Here is a 24,065-nt window from a genome sequence, read left to right on the forward strand (position 1 = left end):
GAAAAATGAGGTCAATTAAAGAAATAAAGCTTTCATTATTTTATAATATAGACATTACCTTAAAAATGTTAATACTGTTACGCGAAACTTCGTGAATTCATTCATTCATTCATTCATTCATTCATTCATTCATTCATTCATTCATTCATTCATTCATTCATTCAATGTTCTGTCCAAGGGCAGGTCTTTCACTGGAAATCCAGATTTCTCTAATATTTCCTATTTTCTGCCTTCCTCTTTGTCTCCTCATATGATCCATATATCATAATGCCGTCTATCATAATATGATATCTTCTTCTGTCGTTCATCATTCCTTCCAGACATGGTTAATATGTATATGTAACTAACCTCCTGTGTAAAATTGTCACATAAAGCCGGGTATGTATGTATGTATGTATGTATGTATGTATGTATGTATGTATGTATGTATGTATGTATGTATGTATGTATGTATGTATGTACAGTATGTATGTGTGTATGTATGTATGCATGCGTGTATGCGTGTATGTGCGTATGTATGTATGTATGTACTGAGTGTATGTATGTATGTATGTATGTATGTATGTATGTATGTACAGTATGTATGTATGTATGTTTAGTGTTGTTTTGTGTAAATTATATTACTTAGTCAAAAAAAGGTCTGAAATCTCCGCAGGAGAGATATTTCCACCCCCCCTCCCCAACCACTCTCTGGATTCATTACTAATAAGAACTTTAAACAGAAATGAGGTTTCTCAAATTATCTAAAAGAGAACCCTGAAAACAAAAAGACACTGTACCATACCATCGGTTAACGTGTAAAAGCTGAAATCTATTAATTTTCCCGACTTATGTATGACATTTTATCTGTTATTTGCAGCATCATATTATGTGACAAATGTTAGCACTGCAATAATATCATGGACAACATTAATACTATGAATTTGCAATCAGAATATATTTAACAAGCAACGTTAGAGCCATATAAATTATATGTCTGACGAAATACACAAATACTTAGTAAATTTCATAGCCATAAGAAGAATTTTTTTGGGGTTTGTTTTTTTTCTAATCTCCGTTTCGTGTATTTTCAATTACCCTTGTATCACTCTCCAGAAGCTGAACAATGGCGACGCTGTCACATGGCCACGAGATGCGCGATCTGGTGGACGAACTTCTTAACGCGCCTTGGGATTCCAGGGACTCCACTTCCTCTTCCTCAGATTCCCTTAGTCCTAGGGCGCCCCTAGCAGACTTGGAGGCAATGGTCAATGACGAGGAAGAAGAGATCTCGCAAGAAAGAGGACAAGAGAAGGTAAGAGAAGACAACACAAGTGATACAAATGCACATCAGACACAATTTCAGAATTCTAACGGCAAGAAGGCTGTAACTACTGCAGAAACAGAAGAAGGAAGTTCCGAAGAAATAGTTCAAAGTGAATTTATAGGTGAAACCATAACAGCGTCTGAGGAAGAGGATGAAATGCAATATGATAGTTCGATAAATATCATAAGTGTTTCAGTGATAAGAAAAAGTGAACAACAGAAGGTAGCAGATAATGCACATATAGAAATTTCAGAATCAGAAAGAAAAAAATATAGAACAGACATTCATACCGCCAGTAATGTGAATGCGGCAGCTATTTCAATGACATCTAAAAGAGAATTTCACAAAACAAGAGAAAACGAAGAACTGGAAAGATCTAAAATTTTTAATATTGATGAAATTGAGTGTCTTACAAACGTAAGTGATGATAGTTCGGACGAAGTACTGGGAATATTTTCGAAAAAGAAAGGGTGCAATTATAATGTAGGTGAAAACAATGATTCAAGTATAGCAGAGGTCAAGCTCAAGCAAGCATTAGTCGTTACTCCAGAGAATAATGTACTAGAGGCAAAAACAAAAGAAAGCGAATGTATAATGGTAAAGGAAGAATGCCTGTTAAAAGAAAGAGCCGAGATTAACTTCGAACTAGAAAGAAAGTTAATGAAAGAGGAAAAGGTAGAGGAGATCGTGATGACTACGGAGGAACACAAAAAAGGACATCAGGGAACAGCCAAAGGTGAGAATGTCGTTATGGACAGCGAGTTTTTGCCTCGCAGGTCACTTGTGAGTATCGAGTGTCCAGAGACCGTGTCGGGGACAATGGCAGCCGAAGACAGGGGTGCGCGCGTGGGAACCCGAGGAGGAGACTTCCTCCGCATGCAACCGGAAACGGAACAGGCGGCGCGGGGGTCAAGAAGATCGCCCGACCGTGAACTTGCTGGAATGCTGCAACCCCATCTAATTAGTACGACGAAGGCCTCTGCAGGCGTTAGTGTTCAAAGTGAAGAGGAATGTGGAGGTTCTGGAGTAACACTCAGCGCCGTACAGCATTCTCCATCTCTTGGTGTTAATATAGACAATGGTAGTGGAAGTGCATGCGTTAATGGGACAGAATACAATGTTGTTCCGAGTGCTGAAGCATTAGAAGAAAGTACACTAGCAGGCGAAAGTGAATGGATTAATGCAACTGGCTGTACATCGGCATTTACAATAGGATTAAGTGTCGGGACTGCTGAAGTTAGTGCTGGGGAGGTAAAGGTAGAAATTCATGTTTTTGTGGGTGACCGGCCGGTTAATGCTTCGGTCAACGATGTCGTGGAAGCGGAAGACGGGCTAACAAGAACACCGAATGTTGAGAGCTGCGTGCAAAGAGACGACGTTAGTGTAACTAGTGACAAAGTGGTCCAGACTGATAGCCGAATTGTTGCGTTGCCGCCGGAGAAGTCGATTAGCGTTCATAGGACGGACGTGTCAGTCAGTGCGGGAGACCTAGACGTGATCGGCGCACTCATCGTAGACGACGATTTCCGCGTGCTCGGCGTCTTGTCCCTCAGGGACGCAGTAAGTGTCTCGGAGGAGAGCTCGCCTGCGAGCGTAAGTGCGGCCTTGAGGAAGGGTCTGGCCAGCACCTTGCGGGTGCTCCGCCCCCTCTCTCCTCCGCGGTGTCAGACCTGCCACCGACCGCGGCAGTATGCGATCGGCACTCGCTTGGCGCGCAAGTTAGAACCAGGCCAACATGCAATGGGGACTCTGTACTCCGTGGAAGAGCCCCTCAGGGATGACGGCAGTATTGTAACGTGGGCGGGCGCGTATGACTGTAGTGCTGGAGACGCTGGGCCGGTGTTGAGCAGCGGTGGTGCAGCCGCAGTCATAGCGGACCTTGCGCTCGACGCGGCGCTTACCGAAGACGACGTAACCTCGAGCGACCACGTGGTGGCGCGGGGAAATACTGTGAACAAGAGCACACAAACGGAAGGTCTTATATTGTGGAACGCGAGTGGCGCACAGGGACCGAGTGAAACACCTGTGTTTGTGGTGGCAGCAGAGCAAAGTGAAATACCAGATCTAGCTGACAGTCCCGGGTTCGTGGCGGCAACAGGACCAAATTATACACCAGAATTCGTGACAACAGGGCTATGTGATAAATCTGGATTCGTGGTGGCAGAAGAGCTAAGTGACATACCGGCGTTCGTGACGGACGCTGTGGTAAGTGGCACACCGGAGTTAGTGGCGACAGCAGGATTAAGTGATATATCTGGGTTCGCGGCGGAAGCTGGGTTAAGTGACACACCGGGGTTTGAGGTAGAAGCTGGGGTAAGTGATACACTGGGGTTCGTGGCAACAGCAGAATTAAGTGATAAATCTGGGTTGGTTTTGGAAGCTAGGTTAAGTGACACACCGGGGTTTGTGGCAGAAGTTGGGCTAAGTGACATACCGAGATTCGTAACGACGGCAGGGCTAAGTGATACATCTGGTTTCGTGACGGAAGCTGGGCAAAGTGGCACACCGGGGTTTGTGGCGGAAGCTGGGGTAAGTGACACAGCAGAGCTAAGAGATAGATCTGAGTTCAGAGTAGCAACAGGGCTAAATAACATACCGGGATTTGTGACGATAGCAGGTATAAATGACACAAATGTGGCTGTGAATGTAGTGGAGGAGAGTACAACACAGGAGTCTGGGCCGGTAACAACAGTAATCGAAAAGCAGGGCGCAGTGACAGAAGGGGAAAGTGACACACAGAAGGTCTTGATAACAGAAGCGGGCGATGCGCAGGAGGCCATAACTGCAGTGGCGCTAAGTAACACTAAAGCGATTTTGACTGTAGAAAAAGCGACGGTTACACCGGCGGTCGTAAGAGCAGGGCTAGGTGACATTGATGAGGCTGAGAAAACAGCAGAAATAAGTAACAGACAGAAGGCCGTGGTGGCAAAAGTAAGTGATAAGCAAAAAAGTGTGACGGTAGGAGTGAGTGATTCGCAGGTACCGGCTGGAGTGAATGTTATTCAGAAGACCGCAATAGAACATCCAACGAGTGACACACAGCTGCCCGTGGCGGAGAGTGGAGTGGCAGCAGAAAATAACACAACAATAGAGAATGAAGTTACAATTTTAAGTGACGTGCAGGATATCATAGTAGTCAACAATGCAGCAAACGATATGAGTGACAGAGACGGATACATTGCAGTTAATAATGTAGTGAGTGACAGGAAATGGATCATGGAGCCATACACTGTATCAGGAGTGAGCGGAGAGCGGGAAAACATGCGGGAGAATTCTAGAGTAGAGCCAGTGGAGTGGGCCGTGGATACAGGTAACGTAACAGTCGTGAATGACACAGAGACAGAAAATGCAACAGAACTTGACGATTTCCAGGGGACCGTGACGGACAATGTGAGTGGGACAGAAGGGACCATAGACACGAATAAAACCACAGCGAGTGACATACAGAGGACCACGATACTGAAAAGAGGAAGTGACACGGAGGAGGCCATTACGACAGGAGTGTGTGACACAGAGGTGGTCATGGTGGTGGATGACATAGAGGGGGCCATGACGGCGACGGCGCACGAGCCGGCCGCGCGCGTATCGACCCGCCGGAACGGAGGTGGCGCCAGTCTCGAGCCGGGCGCCGCGCCGAGTGGACGTACAGAAGCGAGCCGCGTCCCTGGGGAGTGCCGCGACGTCCCTAGGGACCCAGCACAAAGCAGTGGCAACAGGTGCGGTGATGCCATGCGGCAAAAGAACAAGCCCAGCGACAGCGACGCCACGGACGTCGTGGTGGAGGCGGCGGCGGGGGCGGCGCCCGACTGCAACGGGCACGTGAACCACCACCACTCCACGGCGCGCTCCATCCTCAAGTCGGTGCTCAAGCGGACCGGCAGTGGCGGGCACCACAAGAAGGGCGGCGGCAAGGCGCCCGTCCCCGCGCCGGTGCCGCCGCCGCCTCCACCGCCCCCACAACCCGCACCGCAGAAGAAGAAGCACCGCGTGCAGTTCGACGAGTCCAAGAACAAGTTCTTCGATGCCGATTACGTGATCCTAATACGCGAGGAGGAAGAGGAAGAGGAGGAAGAAGAGGATCTGGAGGAAGATGAGGAGGATGAGGAGATGGAAGAAGACGAGGAGGAAATCTGCACGTGCGGCGCGTCCGCCGAGATGGGTCGCATGAGGCCCCCCGTTGTTGGGGCGGTGAGGACGCCCCTCGTCGGTATGCCGCCTCCAGCTACCAGGCGCATCGTGCAGCCGCCCGGAGGTGCCGTGCAGGTTTTGCCAGGTGTGTGACAGTGCAGTGATATGTTCTTCTATGGTAACGGGGTTGTGCTCTTGTCCTTGTGTCTTATGATAGGAGCCCCTATCGGGCTCGATGTTAACACTTCGTGTGCCTTTTTCTCTGTCAGCTACTACCGATGCAACGTGCGCTTACTGGTAGGAAAATTGCAAATCGCTCTCTCATTTTTGCGCACTCCCAGGAAGACACTGCGAAGAATTAAACACCAATTTTTCTTGCCGTGTTTCCATGTCAAAGAACAGGGCGTCCTTTCATTTAATTTCTTGCAAGATAACGGCTGAAAAGTTGGAAAAGAAAATTTTGGTATTCCAGTCGTGATTTGCGATTTGACTCCTCCGACGTTTCGGATTGTGAGTAGTCTGCAAAGTCGAAGAAATCAAATAACACACGGATGAAATACCAAAAGCTGTTTTCACAGTCCAATCAGAGTCAATATCTAACTCTCGCAACGGCTGAGAAACTTAAATAGAGTCACATCAAGACATAATTACGATTTTGCGGGAAAGTTCAAATTTTCTGTATGTAAGATACGAACACGTAGAGAACGAAACTGGAGCATTTTCTAGTTGCTTGGTAGCCCATGTAAGGGAGAAGCATCGCGAAATAACATATTTGCAACGTTTTTAGTTGAAGAATCAGAACTTCGCCGCAGTATTGGCATGTCAGGATAGGGAAGGGCCTATATTCCGAATCCTATGTTTATGTTTTCATCAACCGTACCTTACGTCGCCCGCCAACTTCTACTCCACATGGATATCGGGGTGGAATGGTCTCAGTCTGTTTAAATGCTCTCATGGCGTGGTGCAGAGTGGATGATATTATCAGAGAGCCTTACGCAACGAACAGTGTGATGTGAAAGGCAAAGTCGTCAACCGCTCGGCGGCGCATAGACAGTTTTGAATAAGGAATCTGAAGGAAAACATTTAATGTTTCGTATATGTATTATAGGCCTATGTGTAGCCTATATTTTCTTTTTAATTCTCATTTAGTCTTTATCTTCATCTCTTTCTTCCTTTCTTTTTGTCGTAATTTCATTATGTTATATTTTTCCTCCTACTTCTTCGTGTCTCAAGTTTCATTTCTTTCATAATTCATTTCTTAATTGTAATGTATGGTTTTCTCCTTGTCATGTCATCTTTCTTACTTTATCTTCTTCCCTTTATTCTCTTTTCTTTTTCATTTTTAAGTAGCCTTTTTTTGCTACCCGCTCTTATTTTTGCCTTTTTCCTTTGTTGTTCTTTTATATTTTTTATCTTTCTTCTTTCGTAGATTTTCCCTATACTTTGTTTTCTTAATGTCTTTCTTTCTGTCATTTTCCATTATTTCTTTATTGATTCCTCTTGTTATTTGCTCGCTCCTCTCCATTCTTTATATATAATTACTTAGGCCTATTATTTATTTATTTCCTTCCATTCTTTCTTTGCTATGTTCCATTCGTTATTTCCTTTGCTTTTTCCTCCAATTTCCCTTTCTTTCTTATCGGTTTTTTTCTTTTTCTTTCTGTGCCACTGTCTCTTTTAATATAACAGTTCTATCACCTGTAGTGAAAGTAACAAAGATAATTCAAATGTTCGCTAACTAAAAGTCTGGTTTTATCGCGCTGTACTAGTGTAACGCTTCCCAATTACAACACCGACCGTCACTGAAAGTTCAACGGTCAGGAAACAAACCAGCGACAATCCAGTTGTCAACCATCAGGTCAACGTCCGTTTGTGAAATATCACTTTTGTGTTCGTTTTCATTCTTAACAGCTTTATTTAGGTTTCCAGAAAATGATAAGCGATAGAAAGTCGTGGCCCCTTCAAGTGTAGTTCTTAAGGAATATTATCGAGTCGAACCCGGTACTTTCCAGAAAAACTACTGCAGCCCCATTTCCCAAATTTTGTTCTCATGGAGAGATAAAATTGAGAGATGTCAGAAAACGTTGTAAATTATATAAGAAAAGTTGTGTGCCATCAATAAAAATGTCAACAGACAGGTGTAAAAGAGGGATAGGGTATCTTCAGTACGAGAATGCAATCGGTCTGGTTCAGAGAAGAGAAAAATTGTGATGTACTTCCGAATTTCTCAAATGCGGCACATCAAGATGAGAAGTTGAGTAGATGACAAATATGCAAACTGGTTTTTGTGAACTACGATATACATTTCTTTATTTAATGAGAGAAGATAATGAATCGTGACGGTGTGAACAAGTCTGTCGTCGACATGTATTTCGTAAGAGCTTTCAGGGATTCATGGGATCGTAAAATGCAATTTAAAATTTTCTTTATTATCTTTTACATATTTTGGTTTCCACAACTTCTTCTATCTCTGTCTGTGTGCCCGTCTCTTCGCCTGTTCGCCTATCTCTGTCCTTATCAATCTGTTCGTCTCTATGAATATTCTGTTCTTATATTAGTCCTTCACTATTCTCATTTCTGCTCCTTTTCCCTTTGTTAACTTGTTTCTTTTCACTTTTATTCTCTTTCGCATTTCATTCATCTCATTTTTATTTAATACTTTCATCTTTCTTTATTTACTTATATTCTCTATTCTCCTTCCTTCATTCATTTAATTATTTCTTCATGCCTTCCTTCTTTCTTTTACTTTTTGAATTCGTGCGGATTCGTCTTGTTGCATCTAAAACTTTACAGTCAAATCACGGATGTTTGGTATGTGTTCCGTAAACTTCCTGGAAATGAACCAAATGCTAATGCGGCATGAATGTTCGAGCCTAGTTTTAAAACCCAGTTCCAATGGCATCACAAACAACATGTGTTGCCTCTGTTGCCTAATCAACGGATACAGACATGGTCACAGTGTCATTAAGAAATTCATGGAATGTATGTTTATTATATAGCAATAGAAGCAGAGACCAAGAATGTCCTTGGTATGCTACAAAAATAGCAATCTAGTTAAGTCCTTGTTCATACAGTAGTTTGCAGTTAGTCGTAACATTCTTATTTGTGTGCACGTGGGTGTAAGATACAGGTTGTACCGCATAAATACAACGGTTTTTCATTTCACACTTCGGGTACAGCCACAAAAGGAAGCATACAACAGTGTCAACACACACGAGTATAAAATATTTCTCTCTGTGTGTTTATATTATCGTAATTTCTGGTAATGTGATTCTAAATTATTTTATCGTTGTAAATTTGCGTAATGTGTAGGAATAGGCCTACGAGTATTGTACATAATTTTCAAAAGCGATTAAACCGAGGCAGAAATTTGAAACAGGTGATTTTCTACATGTTAAAATTTTGAAGTTATATTCATTTGAAGTTAACCAATAAGCATCAAGGCCAGAAACCGAACAAACCACGGTCTGTCGCTACTGTGTGTGGTATCAGTATCATAGGCATACTTATTCCTTTACTTGCTGGAAACAGTTTAAAATTGCTAAGGTTATAATATACAACTAGAAAGAAAAGAAAAGCGGTAAAAGTGTCAAAACTTTAATTGAATTGAAATATATGTTTACGTTCAAGGAAACAGTTAAGCACTTAATACACAATAATAACACAGTACCGTAAAGAAATGAGAATAAAGTTTATACATTTATACAGAATCAGATGTCGTCCAGCTATTATTTAATGTAGCTTATACATAGTGTTAAAAATATATATAATATATTGAGTGTTAGAGAAGGCCGTATGGCCTTAACTCTGCCAGGTTAAATAAATCATTATTATTATTATTATTATTATTATTATTAATATTACTCATAACTTCTTAAATTTTAATTTTACAAAAAAAAAAGTTTTATACAAAAGCTGTTTGAGATAAACCATACAATATGATGCCAGTGTTCGAAGTTAGTTATTCAGGCATAGAGAGTGTGGCAGTAAATTTATTTTTTTTTTAAATGGCACCCTATATTAAAAATTATATATCCCGAATCTTGGACTCTCACTTTGAGAGAGGAACATAGGTTAAGGGTATTTGAGAATAAGGTGCTTAGGAAAATATTTGGGGCTAAGAGGGATGAAGCTACAGGAGAATGGAGAAAGTTACACAGCACAGAACTGCACGCATTGTATTCTTTACCTGACATAATTAGGAACATTAAATCCAGACGTTTGAGATGGGCAGGGCATGTAGCACGTATGGGCGAATCCAGAAATGCATATAAAGTGTTAGTTGGGAGGTCGGAGGAAAAAGACCTTTGGGGAGGCCGAGACGTAGATGGGAATATAATATTAAAATGGATTTGAGGGAGGTGGGATATGATGGTAGAGACTGGATTGATCTTGCTCAGGACAGGGGCCAATGGCGGGCTTATGTGAGGGCGGCAATGAACCTCCGGGTTCCTTAAAAGCCAGTAAGTAAGTACGTATATCCCGGATCTTCATTAAATTTTACGTATGAATGTGTAGAAATTTTACCCATTCACCCGTTTTGTGTCCTTTAACTATTTATTAAACTTGTTTCGTGGACTTCAAAATTCATACAATTAAGTATGTAAAATCATGTTAAGTAGACCATGAAACTAAACAAAACACTATTACTAACCAAACTTTACCAAAGATGCTCAAAATGAGAACCATTCTCAGCCAAACAATGTCCCAATCTATCACAAAAACAGTCCATTGTTTTTCTCACAGTTACATGACTGATGTGTTCCATCTCATATCACAATGAACAGTTTTCGTTATAGACTAGAACATTGTTTGACTGTGAATGGTTCTCATTTTGAGCATCTTTGGTAAAGTTTGGTTAGTAATAGTGTTTTGTTTAGTTTCATGGTCTACTTAACATGATTTTACATACTTAATTGTATGAAGTTTGAAGTCCACGAAACAAGTTTAATAAATAGTTAAAAGACCAAAACGGGTGAATGGGTAAAATTTCTACACATTCATACGTAAAATTTAATGAAGATTCGGGATATATAATTTTTAATATAGGGTGCCATTTAAAAAAATAAAATTCACTCCCACACCCTCTATGCCTGAATAACTAACTTTTTTTCGAACACTGGTATCATATTGTATGGTTTATCTCAAACAACTTTTGCATAAATTCTTTTTGTAAAATTAAAATTTGAGAAGTTGTGAGTAATATTAATACTTTTTTTAACACTCTGTATAGTACGAATATAAGTGTTAGAAGAAAATGGTTCTAGTGTACTTGGAATATACCGGGTGATTCAGTAAAACAGTGTAAAAATTAACAGGATGTAGGGGATGCCTTACTGATTATTTTTTGGGGTCTGCGAATCCAGATTAAGGTGATGTGGGTTTAAACATGCTTATTATTTTCTATAGTAGGTCTATTTACACTTAATATTTATATTTAGTATTTAAATTTAATATATGCATTTATTATGTACACCTATTATTTACATTTAGTATTTACATTTAATATTTACTTACTTACAAATGGCTTTTAGAGAACCCGGAGGCACATTGCCGCCCTCACATAAGCCCGCCATTGGTCCCTATGCTGAGAAAGATTAATCCAGTCCCTAACATCATATCTCACCTTCCTCAAATTCATTTTAATATTATCCTCCCATCTACATCTCGGCCGCCCCAAAGGTATTTTTCCCTCAGGTCTTCTAACTAATACTCTATATGCATTTCTGGGTTCACCCAAGCTACTTGCTCTGCCCATCTCAAACATGTGATTTAATGTTTTTAATTTTACATTTAATATTTACATTTATTACTTACACTTAGTACAGAGTTATTATTATCATCATACGTCCCAGAAAAAAGCGGCCGGCAGCGCCTTGCGTGGTTTCCTCCGAGTGCATAACCATTTCTTCGGCGCTTCTCCAATATATAACAGTACTAACAATAAATGTTCAATAATTTGGACTTACCATGCTCACAGTCATTGCTGAAAATGGCCCCTCGTTTGCCGCCACACAACTGACATCTTCTGATAAACGAATGAACAACATTCTTAAGTTCCACATCATTGATAGCTTGGATTTCTTCTCGTATATAGTCTTTTAGTTCATCTACAGAATGAGGTTTTTCCTATAAACCCTACCTTTTAGAGTTCCCCATAAATAAAAGTCACAGGATGTTATATCTGGGTTTCGAGGAGGCCTCAAATTATTACTGATTAGTCTCGTAACGAAAATACGCCTCAATTCCCTCATTGACACTGCAGCTGTATGAGCAGTGGCGGAATCTTGTTGGAAATAAACTGACAATCGTTATGCATAACAACACTACGTTTTCTGCTTGATTTTCGATTCTTCACTGAGCCTGTTTCTTTAAATCTTTTAGCGAGTCGTCTAATTGTTTTGGCAGAAGGCACGGGTCTGTTTGGAAACTTTATTCGAAATTTTCGTCTTGTTTTCGCACACGACCTTCTGCCTTTTATGTACATATTGTACCGTAATGGCAAAAAAAAAAAAAAAAAAAAACTCGGACCGACCCTTGTAGCTGATTTCAGAGCCTTGTTCAGTCCAGATCGTCGGTGCATATTCCTTGGACCCGAAACCAACTGTGCAGTTGAACAACAGCCACGCAGCTGGATACTGTTTTTGTCTTCATTGAATGGCTCAGGTACTTAATTAACTTATTATTTCCAGAACATGAATTTTACCAGCTTATTTTTTAATGGCTTTCGAAATGGGCTACGTCAGCAATCGAAACTACAACAATTTCAATAGATTACTCGCTATCATGTGAATGCGGGCGTGGCATGCGCAGTGGCTCATTTCGGGGACTTTGATTATTCCATCGATCCGGTTTTTTTTGCCACTACTCTACATATACACACATTCACACAGTGAGAATTTGTTGCTAGGCATTACCTAAATACATAATAATCACTAAACTTTATACACTAAGGTTGGACACTCGAATCGAGAGTTTCATTACACGACTTCTAAGCACACTGAATGTCATATGGCTATTAGAGCTCGATTGCACTGCAGAAACGGCCGCTCTTTTCTGGGACATATGATAATAATAACTCTGTACTTACATTTATTTTGGGACATTTATTACTTACATGTAATATAGACAATCCATTATGTTTTGCTTATTGACCTCTCGTCCACAAGGGGTTTCTATCATATTTACACTGTCACATGAAAAACATGCTGAGTCAACGACAGACCCTTTCATACCATTCGAAGAGTTAATCACAATACAGTGCGATGGAGCAGTATTGCTTTAACCTGGCTTCGCAGACCCTAAGTTTTCCATGTAGGTATTAAAGTTTATTGGAACATCCTCTATTTCCTGTTTAATTTTTGCATGGTTTTATTGAATCGCCCGGTATAAAACTAGACGTCAGTACGCCTACGTCTGTTTGGGACAAGTTACCTGGTTGAGGTTTTTCCCGGTGTTTTCCCTCAACCCACTAAGATCAAATGCTGGGTAACTTTCGGCGCTGAATTCCGGACTCATTTCGCCGACATTGTCACCTTCATCTCACTCAGACGCTAGATAACCCTAACAGTTGGTAAAGTGTCGTAAAAAGCAATTAAAATAAAAAAAACGTAGACCTACGATTACATAGTAAGACTCCATCTAGCCAGGCCAGCAGAGGCTGAGTCGTTAAAATAAAAAGCTTGCAAACTGTCACTCGGAGTATTACTTATTTTACATTTTCACCTGAGTTTTGACTGTAGACTAAAATATTGCGTCAAGTTTTGGAATATTCAGTAAATTTTTCTATGGGTGACTATTGTACAGGCACTGTTTTTACTTCTCGAAATACTGAAATAAATTCGAAACCTATATAGAAATGTTTGTTTATTGCTGTCAGTATGGCTTTCTGTGGTGTATTAAGTAAATATTCGTGAAGAGTAGACTTTCACGTCGCAGATCCGGCTTTATATTCTTGCAATTACAAGATAATTTATTGTGGTTAAAGACAACTTTCTTGGGACACTCCCGTTTCTACTGGCAATATTTCAAATCTTCCGTCATTTCGTTATAAATGCCTAGTACAGAGAGACATAAATTGTGCAATGACACAGAAAATATATTAAAATGGAGATAGTAAGTTTTACGACTTCACTGGGACTTCAATAGAGAAGCATCGAACACTTCAAAGCTAGGTATAGTCACCTTTATTGGCAAATAAAGAGGAAAACAAGGAGAAAGCACTTTACTATTGGATGGTAAGCACGTAGTAGATCTATTGCGCTTATAGTCAAAACAGTATACAGTGAGGTACCAAATATCAAAGATGGCCGGCACTTCAATGCTACCAACCTTGAACCTAAAGCACTACTGTACAAAGTTGTATGTGATGTGATGAAAACAATAACTTCACATAGAACTCACTATATTAAGGAATAATAATTATATTTCCGAAATACATTATATTATAATTACGCTATAAAATGTACACACAATTTGGCATCTGAATAAAATTGGTTAGAATAGCTTCTTTCGCCTGAATAGTAGTATCTCATATTGTGCCAACTTATCAGTTACAAAATGACTATCATGATATCTGCATCATACGTGTATTAAATTATGTTTTATTTAACGACGCTCGCAACTGCCGAAGTTATATCAGCGTCACCGGTGTGCCGGAGTTTTGTCCCGCAAGAGTTCTTTTACATGCCAGTAAATCTACTGACATGAGCCTGTCGCATTTAAGATCACTATGCTGTCGACCTCAGCCGGGATGAAACCCGCAATCTCGGGCACAGAAGGCGCTCTACCAGGCCTACGTGTATTTCGAGGAAGTGTTGCCAGTAGTGAAGTGAACCTAATAGCTAGTAAATCACTAAATTTAAGCAGATGAACAAGTTACGGGGAAAAACCTCATGTTACCTTGTACCGACTATATCCTCCAGCTAGGCGGATACCGAGTTTACACCAGCTGACTACATTAAGGTTCGCTCAGTATCCACTTTTCGAACAGGTAACCCCACTCGTTCCTAGACTAGTCCCCTCCGTGAGTCGCAAGTCAGCGATCGGTGAATGCTATGGAATGATAATGGAATGGAGATCGGACGGAATGATGTTGATAGGGCCTATCTATCTTGAGGAAACGGGAGAACCTCCAAGAAAAGTTCCAACGGCTATCTTGTCCGTCTCAAGTGCCATTATGATTTCTTTTTCAATGAACGACCCCATGCTTAACTAGGACCGGCTATGTGACAGGCCCAAGGTCTAAACTACTATATTTTGTCGTGGAAATAAGAAAAAAAAAGTTGCGTTCCCCTTAATAATTATTTGAGAATAGAAATCATCTGTAATTTAAAAAAATATATAGTCTATTTGTGTGTATGTATAATATATATATATATATATATATATGTGTGTGTATATATAATTAGAGTATTTCTATTCTCAAATAATTATTAACGTGAACACAACTGTTTCTATTTCCACGACAAAATATATGTGTAACAACCTTAATTAATCATTGAGACAACCTACGTAACGTTGAAAGACATTTGAGTAAAATAAGCAAAATTTAGGCAATACAATAGGAAGATCTTGTGTATGTATGTGTGTGTTTGTGTGTCTGAATGTGTACGTCCATTTTCGGCTTTCCCCCTTCAAAATTTTCTAGAGCTCCTTCAGTGGAGCAGCGTAAACCGGAGTGAGACAAGTGGCCAACAGGCTTGGAGCTCACATATTCTGTTTCTTTCAGCCCCGAACCCTTTGCGAGGACGCGTTTTGCGTACCTTTTAAATTTTTCCTCCCACTTCTCCTCTTTCAATTCAATTCAACCTTCGTGTATGTATGTATGTATGTATGTATGTATGTATGTATGTTACACTTGCTCAAAAAAAGAGAATGGGACGGCTCTTGGTGATGGAAACGCTAAGTTTAATAGCGCGGTTATCTCTCTGATAATGCACAGCGTTCTCCGATCGTGCGCAGGGTCTTGTATCTGGGATTTTCTATATTCCATTGTCCCATTTCTTTTTTGGGCAAGTGTACGTATGTGTGTGTTGACATGAGAGTTAACTTTTCAAGTTGGGGACTAGTTTCAAGTTGGTGAGTTTCAGTAGAATTTGTAGTGGGGAATGACTGTGTTGTTGAGACAGGTTTTCTGGGGGTATTTCTGTTTCCACTGTTGTAATTGTACATAATTCTTAAAATCGGTGAAGAATACAAGAAATATAAATTCTGCGGGATTCCTAAGGCAATCGTTTTCCATGGATTGTCGCTTATTCTGAATCATCACGAATGGCGCAATGATGACCCGTAGGCATAAATAAAGATATTAATTATTATTTATGCTTAGCTGATATCCAAGGTATCTCATTTAAGCAACAAGATTGAAGGTCAAATTAGTAATAAGTAGCTAAATAGTAAACCATCTCGTGCTGTCAATCCTCCTACGGAGGATTACGGAGTGCTTCAAGATACATCTAACTCATATTATATAAGCATAATAGATAGGCCTAATAATAGATAACAAACACGCACAAAAGAGTAGAAAACAAAGTGTTCCCCGGAAACACGCTTTGTCATCATATCTTTTTCCTAGAAATATGTAGGAACGAAACCATAACATAATGTATATGTATTAATACAATAAAAGTTCTAGTCTTTCAGTTTTTCTGGCTTATTGGTACCAAATCACGGCTAAATATATTGTAAAGGTGTTTTCGGAAAACAGTACAGTGGAATTTTCCGTTGGTTTCTGCACCGCTTATGTCAAGTATGAATTATGAACAAACAATGAAATTCTAGTCGGAAAAATGAGAGTATTTGCAAAAACTTACATAAATTATGTTTCTATTACGAATTTAATTTCCGTTCAAGATGGTTCAGCTTAGTCAGATGATAATTCTCAACACAGACTAGAGTTATATTCCCGGCGGATTCTATGATTTGTGGTAGAGAAAATACTTGTGGGGAAAGTTTATTCAAAGTGTTTCGAATCTATCAAAACACATTTCGTTGTCCTTTCGTTTCCAGACAACTGATAAAAATGGACCATGTAAGCATGATGAGGAATCGAAACACTATTTTTTACATTAGGAAAATCTTTCAGAATAGAAATAGTAACAAAAAAAACCCTCTTGGATTTAAGAAGACAGATGGTGTAGGAATTTAATCCAAAGATGATGCATGGAAGAAAGTACAGGAGATATAACACAGGCTACCGCTACACGGTTTAATTGCTGCTGTAGGTGCTGAAATATTACGAGGACTTCTGCTAGTAACGTTTGAAACTCTAGCATTGTCTCCAATAATTAAACGAAAAGAGTCTGTAGCATAAATTCCCAATTTTTTAGGTACTTACAATAATAGGAGGGGATACTTTTTCCTATCTAGTATTGTAACCTTTCTCGAAAACAGCCTTAGATATCTGTACCTCTGTAATTTTTTTGTTCTCGTACGTAGATTTTGAAAATAATTTCTCCATATACTTATTTCTCTCTGAGAAGTGACATTCAGGAAGTCAAAATGAAGTAATTCTATATCTGAAACATTAGCCATCTAAGGAATTAACAATTTCTGAACTCTTAACACAAGGGACAGGAAATGTTAACATTTAGTTAAACATGTGGTAAACTTAAGAGTCATTAATGAAATAAAACTTGTGTCAAACGCGGTATTAAAACAGTATCAGTATAGTGTTGAAGAAACCAGGGCGCTTGCTGTACAAAGCATAGAGTAAGAGCTTTTCCGAAGTTTTTTTTAGTTGGTTATTTAACGACGCTGTATCAACTACGAAGTTATTTAGCGGCGATGAGACTGGTGATAGTGAGATGATATTTGGCGAGATGAGGCCGAGGATTCGCCATAGATTACCTGGCATTCACCTTACGGTTGGGGAAAACCTCGGAAAAAACCCAACCAGGTAATCAGCCCAAGCGGGGATCGAACCCGCGCCCGAGCGCAACTTCAGACCGGCAGACAAGCGCCTTGACCGACTGAGCCACGCCGGTGGCTTTTTCCGAAGTTCTCCCGTTTTTCTCAACAGTATAAAGTATTATAATATTTCACCAACATCTTCATTTAAGACTTTAGACGTTGGAAATGGTCAATTAGATTACTTACTAATTTTTTCTCGTGAAATGCTTATGATCTTCCACAGGCACCAGTCGAGGACATTCTCTTTCCACTACTCGATAATATTCGAGTTATGGTCCGAAGATGTCCGTTTAGCGAGACTCTCAAACATGGGGGAATTATAACGTCTGATTACCGTTAGATGCCTTTCTGAACCATCGCTCTGATATCTCTGAAGCTGAACTGCTTAAGCTATGACTTTGATATCTTTGCAGCTGAAATCCAGAAGTAAGGACTCCACTCACATTACTCTCCACTCTGGAGGTTGTGCGCATTGGATAATAATTATTGTGGTCTGAATGCTGAAGGACTCGCTCGCCATATGCACACAAACACACACAACCCCCCACCACGACAAACATACACACAAAGATTCTCGATATTCTGATGGTTACCATTCTTATCATTGTATTGGAACTTCAGGGATTCAAACCTGGCAAACGATGCATTCTTGAAGAATGATAAAACCTATAACTTAGCTTCCTTTGGAACTCCGTCTCAATTGATGAATATTCGGGCAAAATTTGTCATTTATCTGTTTCTAGCTCAGGAGTGGGACTACTCTGTCTTGCAGACAGATGTCTTTACGGATCAGCGTCTCTACTGACACTGCAAATGCATTTGAGAACAAATCTAGAGAGACCACATAGGTATCTGAAGGGACAACAAAAATATAAAAATAGGGGGGGGGGTATATTGAGCCAACTATCTGCATGCAGTATATCTGGAGACCTCGAAATAATAAAAGGTTGCTGGGAATGGAACTCAGGTCTTTGGCATGGTGAATCTACGCAGGTAAAAGGGTGCATGCAAAAGATATGGAATCACAAAATGCTAATTGGTGAGAGCAAAATCAGGAGATTACAATTACCTGATATAGGTAATTAATTGAAATTTGTCCCCTCAAAACTAACTGCACTACATAACTCGGAATGTATGATATAATGACATGATTACCTGACCTTTCGTCCTCTGCACTGGGAGTCGTCGATGCTTTATTGTTCGGCACGTATCACAAATATTGACATGGTGCAACACGCTGAATGTCTCGACACCAACTGATTAATTCATAAATGGAAAACTCACTAGTTAGGAACGCATGAAACACGAACCGACACGTCGGCAGATTAATTAAATGATTAACTGATTAACTACCGCGAACCAACTAGTGAATTTTATTGTACCCTAAATTATCTCAGTCCATTCGCATCCTAACGAAACCAATATTTGCAACACGTGAATATCCATCTGCCCGCATGTACGCTTACACTAAACTGTTCTTTGAAAGCAACAAATGGCATTCATTCGAACCCATTGTAAAACATAGGTACATACCAGGAGTTTTTATAAGCTTCAGCAGGATTTGTCTTAATTCAACATACTGTACAAGAGTTTTCGATGTACAGTAGTGACAAGAAAAACCGGACCGACTCTTGTAGCAGATTTCAGAGCCTTGTTCACTCCAGAGCATGATAGACTGGTAACCAAGACTTTCGTGGTTTGAATCCTGCCTGGGAAGGAAACTTTTTTTGTTCCTTATTCAATTTTATTCCCAATACTTTTCGATTGCTGGTAAAATTTATGTTCTGGAAATAATAAATTAACTAAGTAGTAAAATATCGCTGCAATCGAAAAGTATTGGGAATAAATTTGAATAAGGAACAAAAAAAAAAAAGTTTCCTTTCCAGGCAGGATTCGAACCACCAAAGTCTAGTTACCAGTCTATCGTGCTCTGGAGTGAACAAGGCTCTGAAATCAGCTACAAGGGTCGGTCCGGTTTTTTTTTTGCCACTACTGTACATTAGACAGACATATAGTGAGGTCCCTTGACATAGATCAGCACGATGCCTAGTCTGCCTCTGGTATCACATGAGGAAGGAACAAACATCCATGCGTAAGATCTAATTCGAAACTGAGAACCTAACTTCCACGCATCGTTGCTGTCCAATGTCAACATCATACATGAAACATTGAATCGTTCGGTCGATTTTGAGAAATATGAGCTAGGGTGACCATACGTCCCGTAAAATACGGGAATATCTCTCTTTTCGTTAAGGTGTCCCGTTGTATCGAAAAAGGTCCTGGGACATATTTTGTCCCGTAATTAAAAATCAATGTCTAAAAAAACAAAACTGGGAATATGAACTGCTATTGTATTATAAATATCAATTTCCATCACTGCCGGTAACATTGGAATTCGCTACATTTTCAACATTGGATAGTGAAATTCTTGAATCAAAACGTTTATGATGTGAAGTCTGGATAGCTTGTTCAAAAGTGTTGGTGAGTAGTTCCCAAATTAAAAAAAAAATCATTGTTACAAATGCAGATGTTCAAAGATTGTTCTCCCGCATGAACTACTGAGGACTGATGAGAAAAACAAGTTGCCTATAAATACATTAAAATCTATGCTTATTGTCAAATCAATTTTCAGTGACGAATGTGTTGTATTTCATTCATGACTTAATGCTTCAAAACAATTGTTACAAGAAATTCATTCTTCATAAACGTATTGTACGAGTGACTCTTTTATAATGCATTCTCAGGTGAAACTATTTGGTAAGAAGTACAGTTTCAATTCTTTTCTTCATTTTATTGTTTAAGTACTTTATTTTCAATAATGTGGGTAATATTTAATTTTATTTAATTGTATTATTTTCATCTGTTCAAAGACAACATGGATAAGCGCGATGGAAAATATGTACCAAAGCTGAATTTTAAAATCAGTGCTGAGTGTCCCGTATTTTTTGCATTGTTTCTGGGAACCCTATATGAGCTACGCATTCATAAGTAGCAGTTCACACGACGAAAACGCACAGTTTAAGACAATACAAATTTTGAAATGAGTCAATCTTCTGGAATTTCGGCTTTTAGTCAGCATTAATTTAAAAAAGGAAATGATCGTACATTTAATATAGGTTTTAATAAATTATATGGCCTATTTATGCCGTCTGGCCCAGGTGGAGATTTGTTATTTTTCTGCTTATGTAATAAGCAAGCTTCGGTCCTGGGCACAGAAACGCATGAAGTTCAGAACGCACGGACGATAGTATTCTGTTGGTCGAGTGGACTGGGAGGTGGAGCGCGCCGTTACTTCGTGTCTCAACATGTAAACAGTCCGTCGTAGTACGGCACAAAATATATTTCATTCTGTACAGTTGCAGTATATACAGTACATTCCTAGTGTAGACAATAAATGTCTACCATTAAAGTATTAATCTGAGTTGTAACCTTCAATCAGGTGTCCCTACGCCGAAGCCTGTTACACGTACCGTAGCCAAGCAGTAATACATACAACGGTAATGCATATTATGGACCCACCTGTGCTGTTGCAGTCACCCCACACGGGTCATGACGTCATTTATACTCCGTGTACTCTAAACCTCATACTGGTTACTCTGTGTCCCTAGGCCGAAGCCTGGTAATAAGTGTCCAGTTCCTCATAATTTACCAGATCAACTGTGAGTTATAGTCTCGAGTGCAGTATATATCTGTTCCAGTGTTAAACCCAAGGCTTTATAGTGTTTAGTCGATTCTTCTTGGGTTATTACGCTCATCTGTGTTACATCTTTCTGGGCTTTACATATCAAAATCTTGTCTACTATTTACATCGTGTTGTATATTTTTGTAACAAATTTATTCCAACGTTCTCTATAAACTTTTCTTGTGACCGATTTAGCTTTATTTCTAGCTATTATGCAATTGTCTCTATGCCGCTGTATTTGGGTTTGTAATAGAAGTTTATTTGCTTTTTGTGTACCATGACTGTTTCTTCAACTCCCTCGTTAACTATATGGAGTAACAGAGGATCAAAATCAATTATATATTACATTACTAGCTGTACCCGTGCGCTCCGCTGCACTTGTTGGAAATAAATATAAAGTAATTACATAATTAAAATAAGACATCTGGTCCAGGGAACATTCGTGTTTGATAGAAGAATAAAACGTTTAATATGTCACTTAATTTAAATTGTATTTAAATAATTAAAATGCGATCATTTTGGTCCAGAGACCACTCATTTAGTGCAATGATAATTCCTTTAACATATTTCTTAATTGTTATTACATGCAAATAATTAAAATATGATCATTTGGCTCAGAGAACATCCGTTTTTGGTGCAATTTGGTCCCATCAACATTTTGCTTGGAATGAAACGTATCAGAAATCATTTTTAAAGAAACTTTTGTTATGCAACATTTTTCACAAACATTAATAATAAGGGAGATATTTCGATTTATTTAATTCAAGCCCCCTTATAACCTCCCTTTTAAATAAATTATTTTGAATGCCATATAGCCTAAAATCTAAGTTACAACGAACTTAATTTAGATTTCAATTTTCGTATAAATCGGTTCAGCCATTATCGCGTGAAAAGGTAACAAACATCCAGACAGACAGACATACAAACAAAAATTTCAAAAAAGCGATTTTCGGTTTCAGAATGGTTAATTATACATGTTAATTATTTTTGGAAAACGAAAATTACCAGAAAAATTTTGGCTACAGATTTATTATTAGTATAGAAAACAGACGGAAGATATCATCCTTAGTTAAAGACATAAGAGTCTAAAATTATAGGCCTAGAGGATGTGACTTATCCCGAGTGAACCGTTAATCACGTCATTAACTTTGGCAGGATTATACCTTTAATAAAGAGCAACAAAGAAGTCATGTACCATTTTGGTGTGTTTTAGATAGTTTTCCAGAAAAGTGTGGAGTTATGAACACGTGAATTGTGTCACCGTGCAACGTTGTTATCAGTTGCCGAATGCACAATGTCTGTTATGTTCCGGTGAACAATTTCTTCGCCGGACGTGTTTTGATTAGGGAAGTGGGAGGTCACTGCCATATAGATTGTTTTAAATGTCATAAGCGAAATACAGGTGGTGTAGGGTAAGGTTGCGTAAATCCGTGACATATTTAATAAAGTCTATATTTATGCCAAAATTTTACTAAAAATTTTCAAATAACACCTAAGTGACGTTATTTAGACCTATAGCTACAGTTTTTACAACATTCAGTGTCAACAGCTTCACAAGTTTGATATAAAATATATGGTTCATTGGCTCCTAAATCCGTGATCCAAATTCCGTGATAGTGGTTTCCTAATTCCGTGATACTAATATAATCCTCATTAACTGCTCAGAAAACAAACGTGTATTTGAAAAAACACTTTAAAGTCATGGTATATTTTAATATGGATTAAGCAAGAAATTACAACATAGAAAAAGGGCCTAAATGACAAATTTCATAGAAAGTACTCGTGTAATTACAGGAATACATATTATATATTAATATATTATAAACAAAATAAAATGAAACTTAAATTCAATACAAAATTTAATTTGAATAAATTTAATTATAACCCAATTATTTCTCATTATTTATATTCCTAACAACAACAGTAATTAAGTTAAATATATGCCCTATTATTTTATTATAATTGTAATTGATGTTTCCGATACTTATTTGCATTATTATTTCCACGGACTATTTTCTTTCATAGACATTAACTTTCACAATTTAGCGTTGGCATCACAGGTCGAGTGAGCCAGAAAGGAGAAATATGAAAATAAATCCGAAAATGGGAAAGCTCCTGTAGCATTGTTATTGTCTCACAATGTTTAAATAATCATACACATTGATTCATCTGACTATAATCTTCAGTAATATATCATTTTTATAATGCTATATTAATTCCTACCTCAAATATATAAATGTCTCTTCAGGAGCGGTCACAAGAGAAAGAAAAACTTACTGGTCAACCACCTTTCACCGAACAAAAGCTTCTGCAGTCGACTGCTTCTGTTCAAAAGGCGGGTAGTCAGTAGAAAGAGACATTTCCTGACATCTGTTAGGTATTTCAAAAACTTAGAAGTCAGAGACCACAACTCCATGGCAGTCAATCCAAATTTTATCACGGGATTAGGGGTATAACGGAATTAGGCACCTTTACCCTACTGTTTAATTATTCTGTTTTAAACATGTAGAGAGAAACTGTAAGCAGTATTTTGCTTCGACCAATTATAAATAGTTGCCTCCCATTTCAATGTATAAACTAGTTAATCGGTATAAACTTACATAAGAGAAAGTGTGTCTTTAAACACAATAGGCCTATTGTTTATTTACATTTATTGTTTACATTTTTTTTTCTCTTCTCCTCGCCCTGATGTACAATCTTAGAAAATAGTTTTGTCGCACAGATACTATATAAGTCCCAGAAAGGAGGCAGTGCGCATGAGCAGACATACAACGAAACAAAACTAATTTTATTGCCTCAACTAATTCTTTTGTCAACCAGGTCGCTTACCCTCTGCATCCTTTCTGTGACTTCGACAAAACTTTTTTCTTAGACTGTACACGTGTTGACTTCAGGCAATAGCGTTGTCACGGTTCCGTTCAGTTTAAAATTCTTCTGAAGAACGGAAATTAACATTTGTTTAGATCAAATTTCTTTAAATTAAAAGAACCAAAATCCGTTCACTAGTTTGTTATCAGGATTGATTTATTCTTAAAC

The 24,065-nt window shown here is 38.9% G+C and overlaps 1 protein-coding gene across 1 annotated transcript in view; it reads left to right on the forward strand.

The window, feature by feature from the left end:
• The first annotated feature begins 1,105 nt into the window (after positions 1-1,105).
• The window catches only part of LOC138711631 (uncharacterized), a 233,224-nt gene continuing 210,264 nt past the window's right edge, over positions 1,106-24,065 (forward strand). The window contains exon 1 of the mRNA XM_069842762.1: positions 1,106-5,579. Within this exon, the coding sequence (XP_069698863.1) occupies positions 1,106-5,579 (4,474 nt within the window). The remainder of the gene's footprint in view (positions 5,580-24,065) is intronic.

Source organism: Periplaneta americana, chromosome 13 (assembly GCF_040183065.1).
Source record: "Periplaneta americana isolate PAMFEO1 chromosome 13, P.americana_PAMFEO1_priV1, whole genome shotgun sequence".
NCBI classification, from domain to species: Eukaryota; Metazoa; Arthropoda; class Insecta; order Blattodea; family Blattidae; genus Periplaneta; species Periplaneta americana.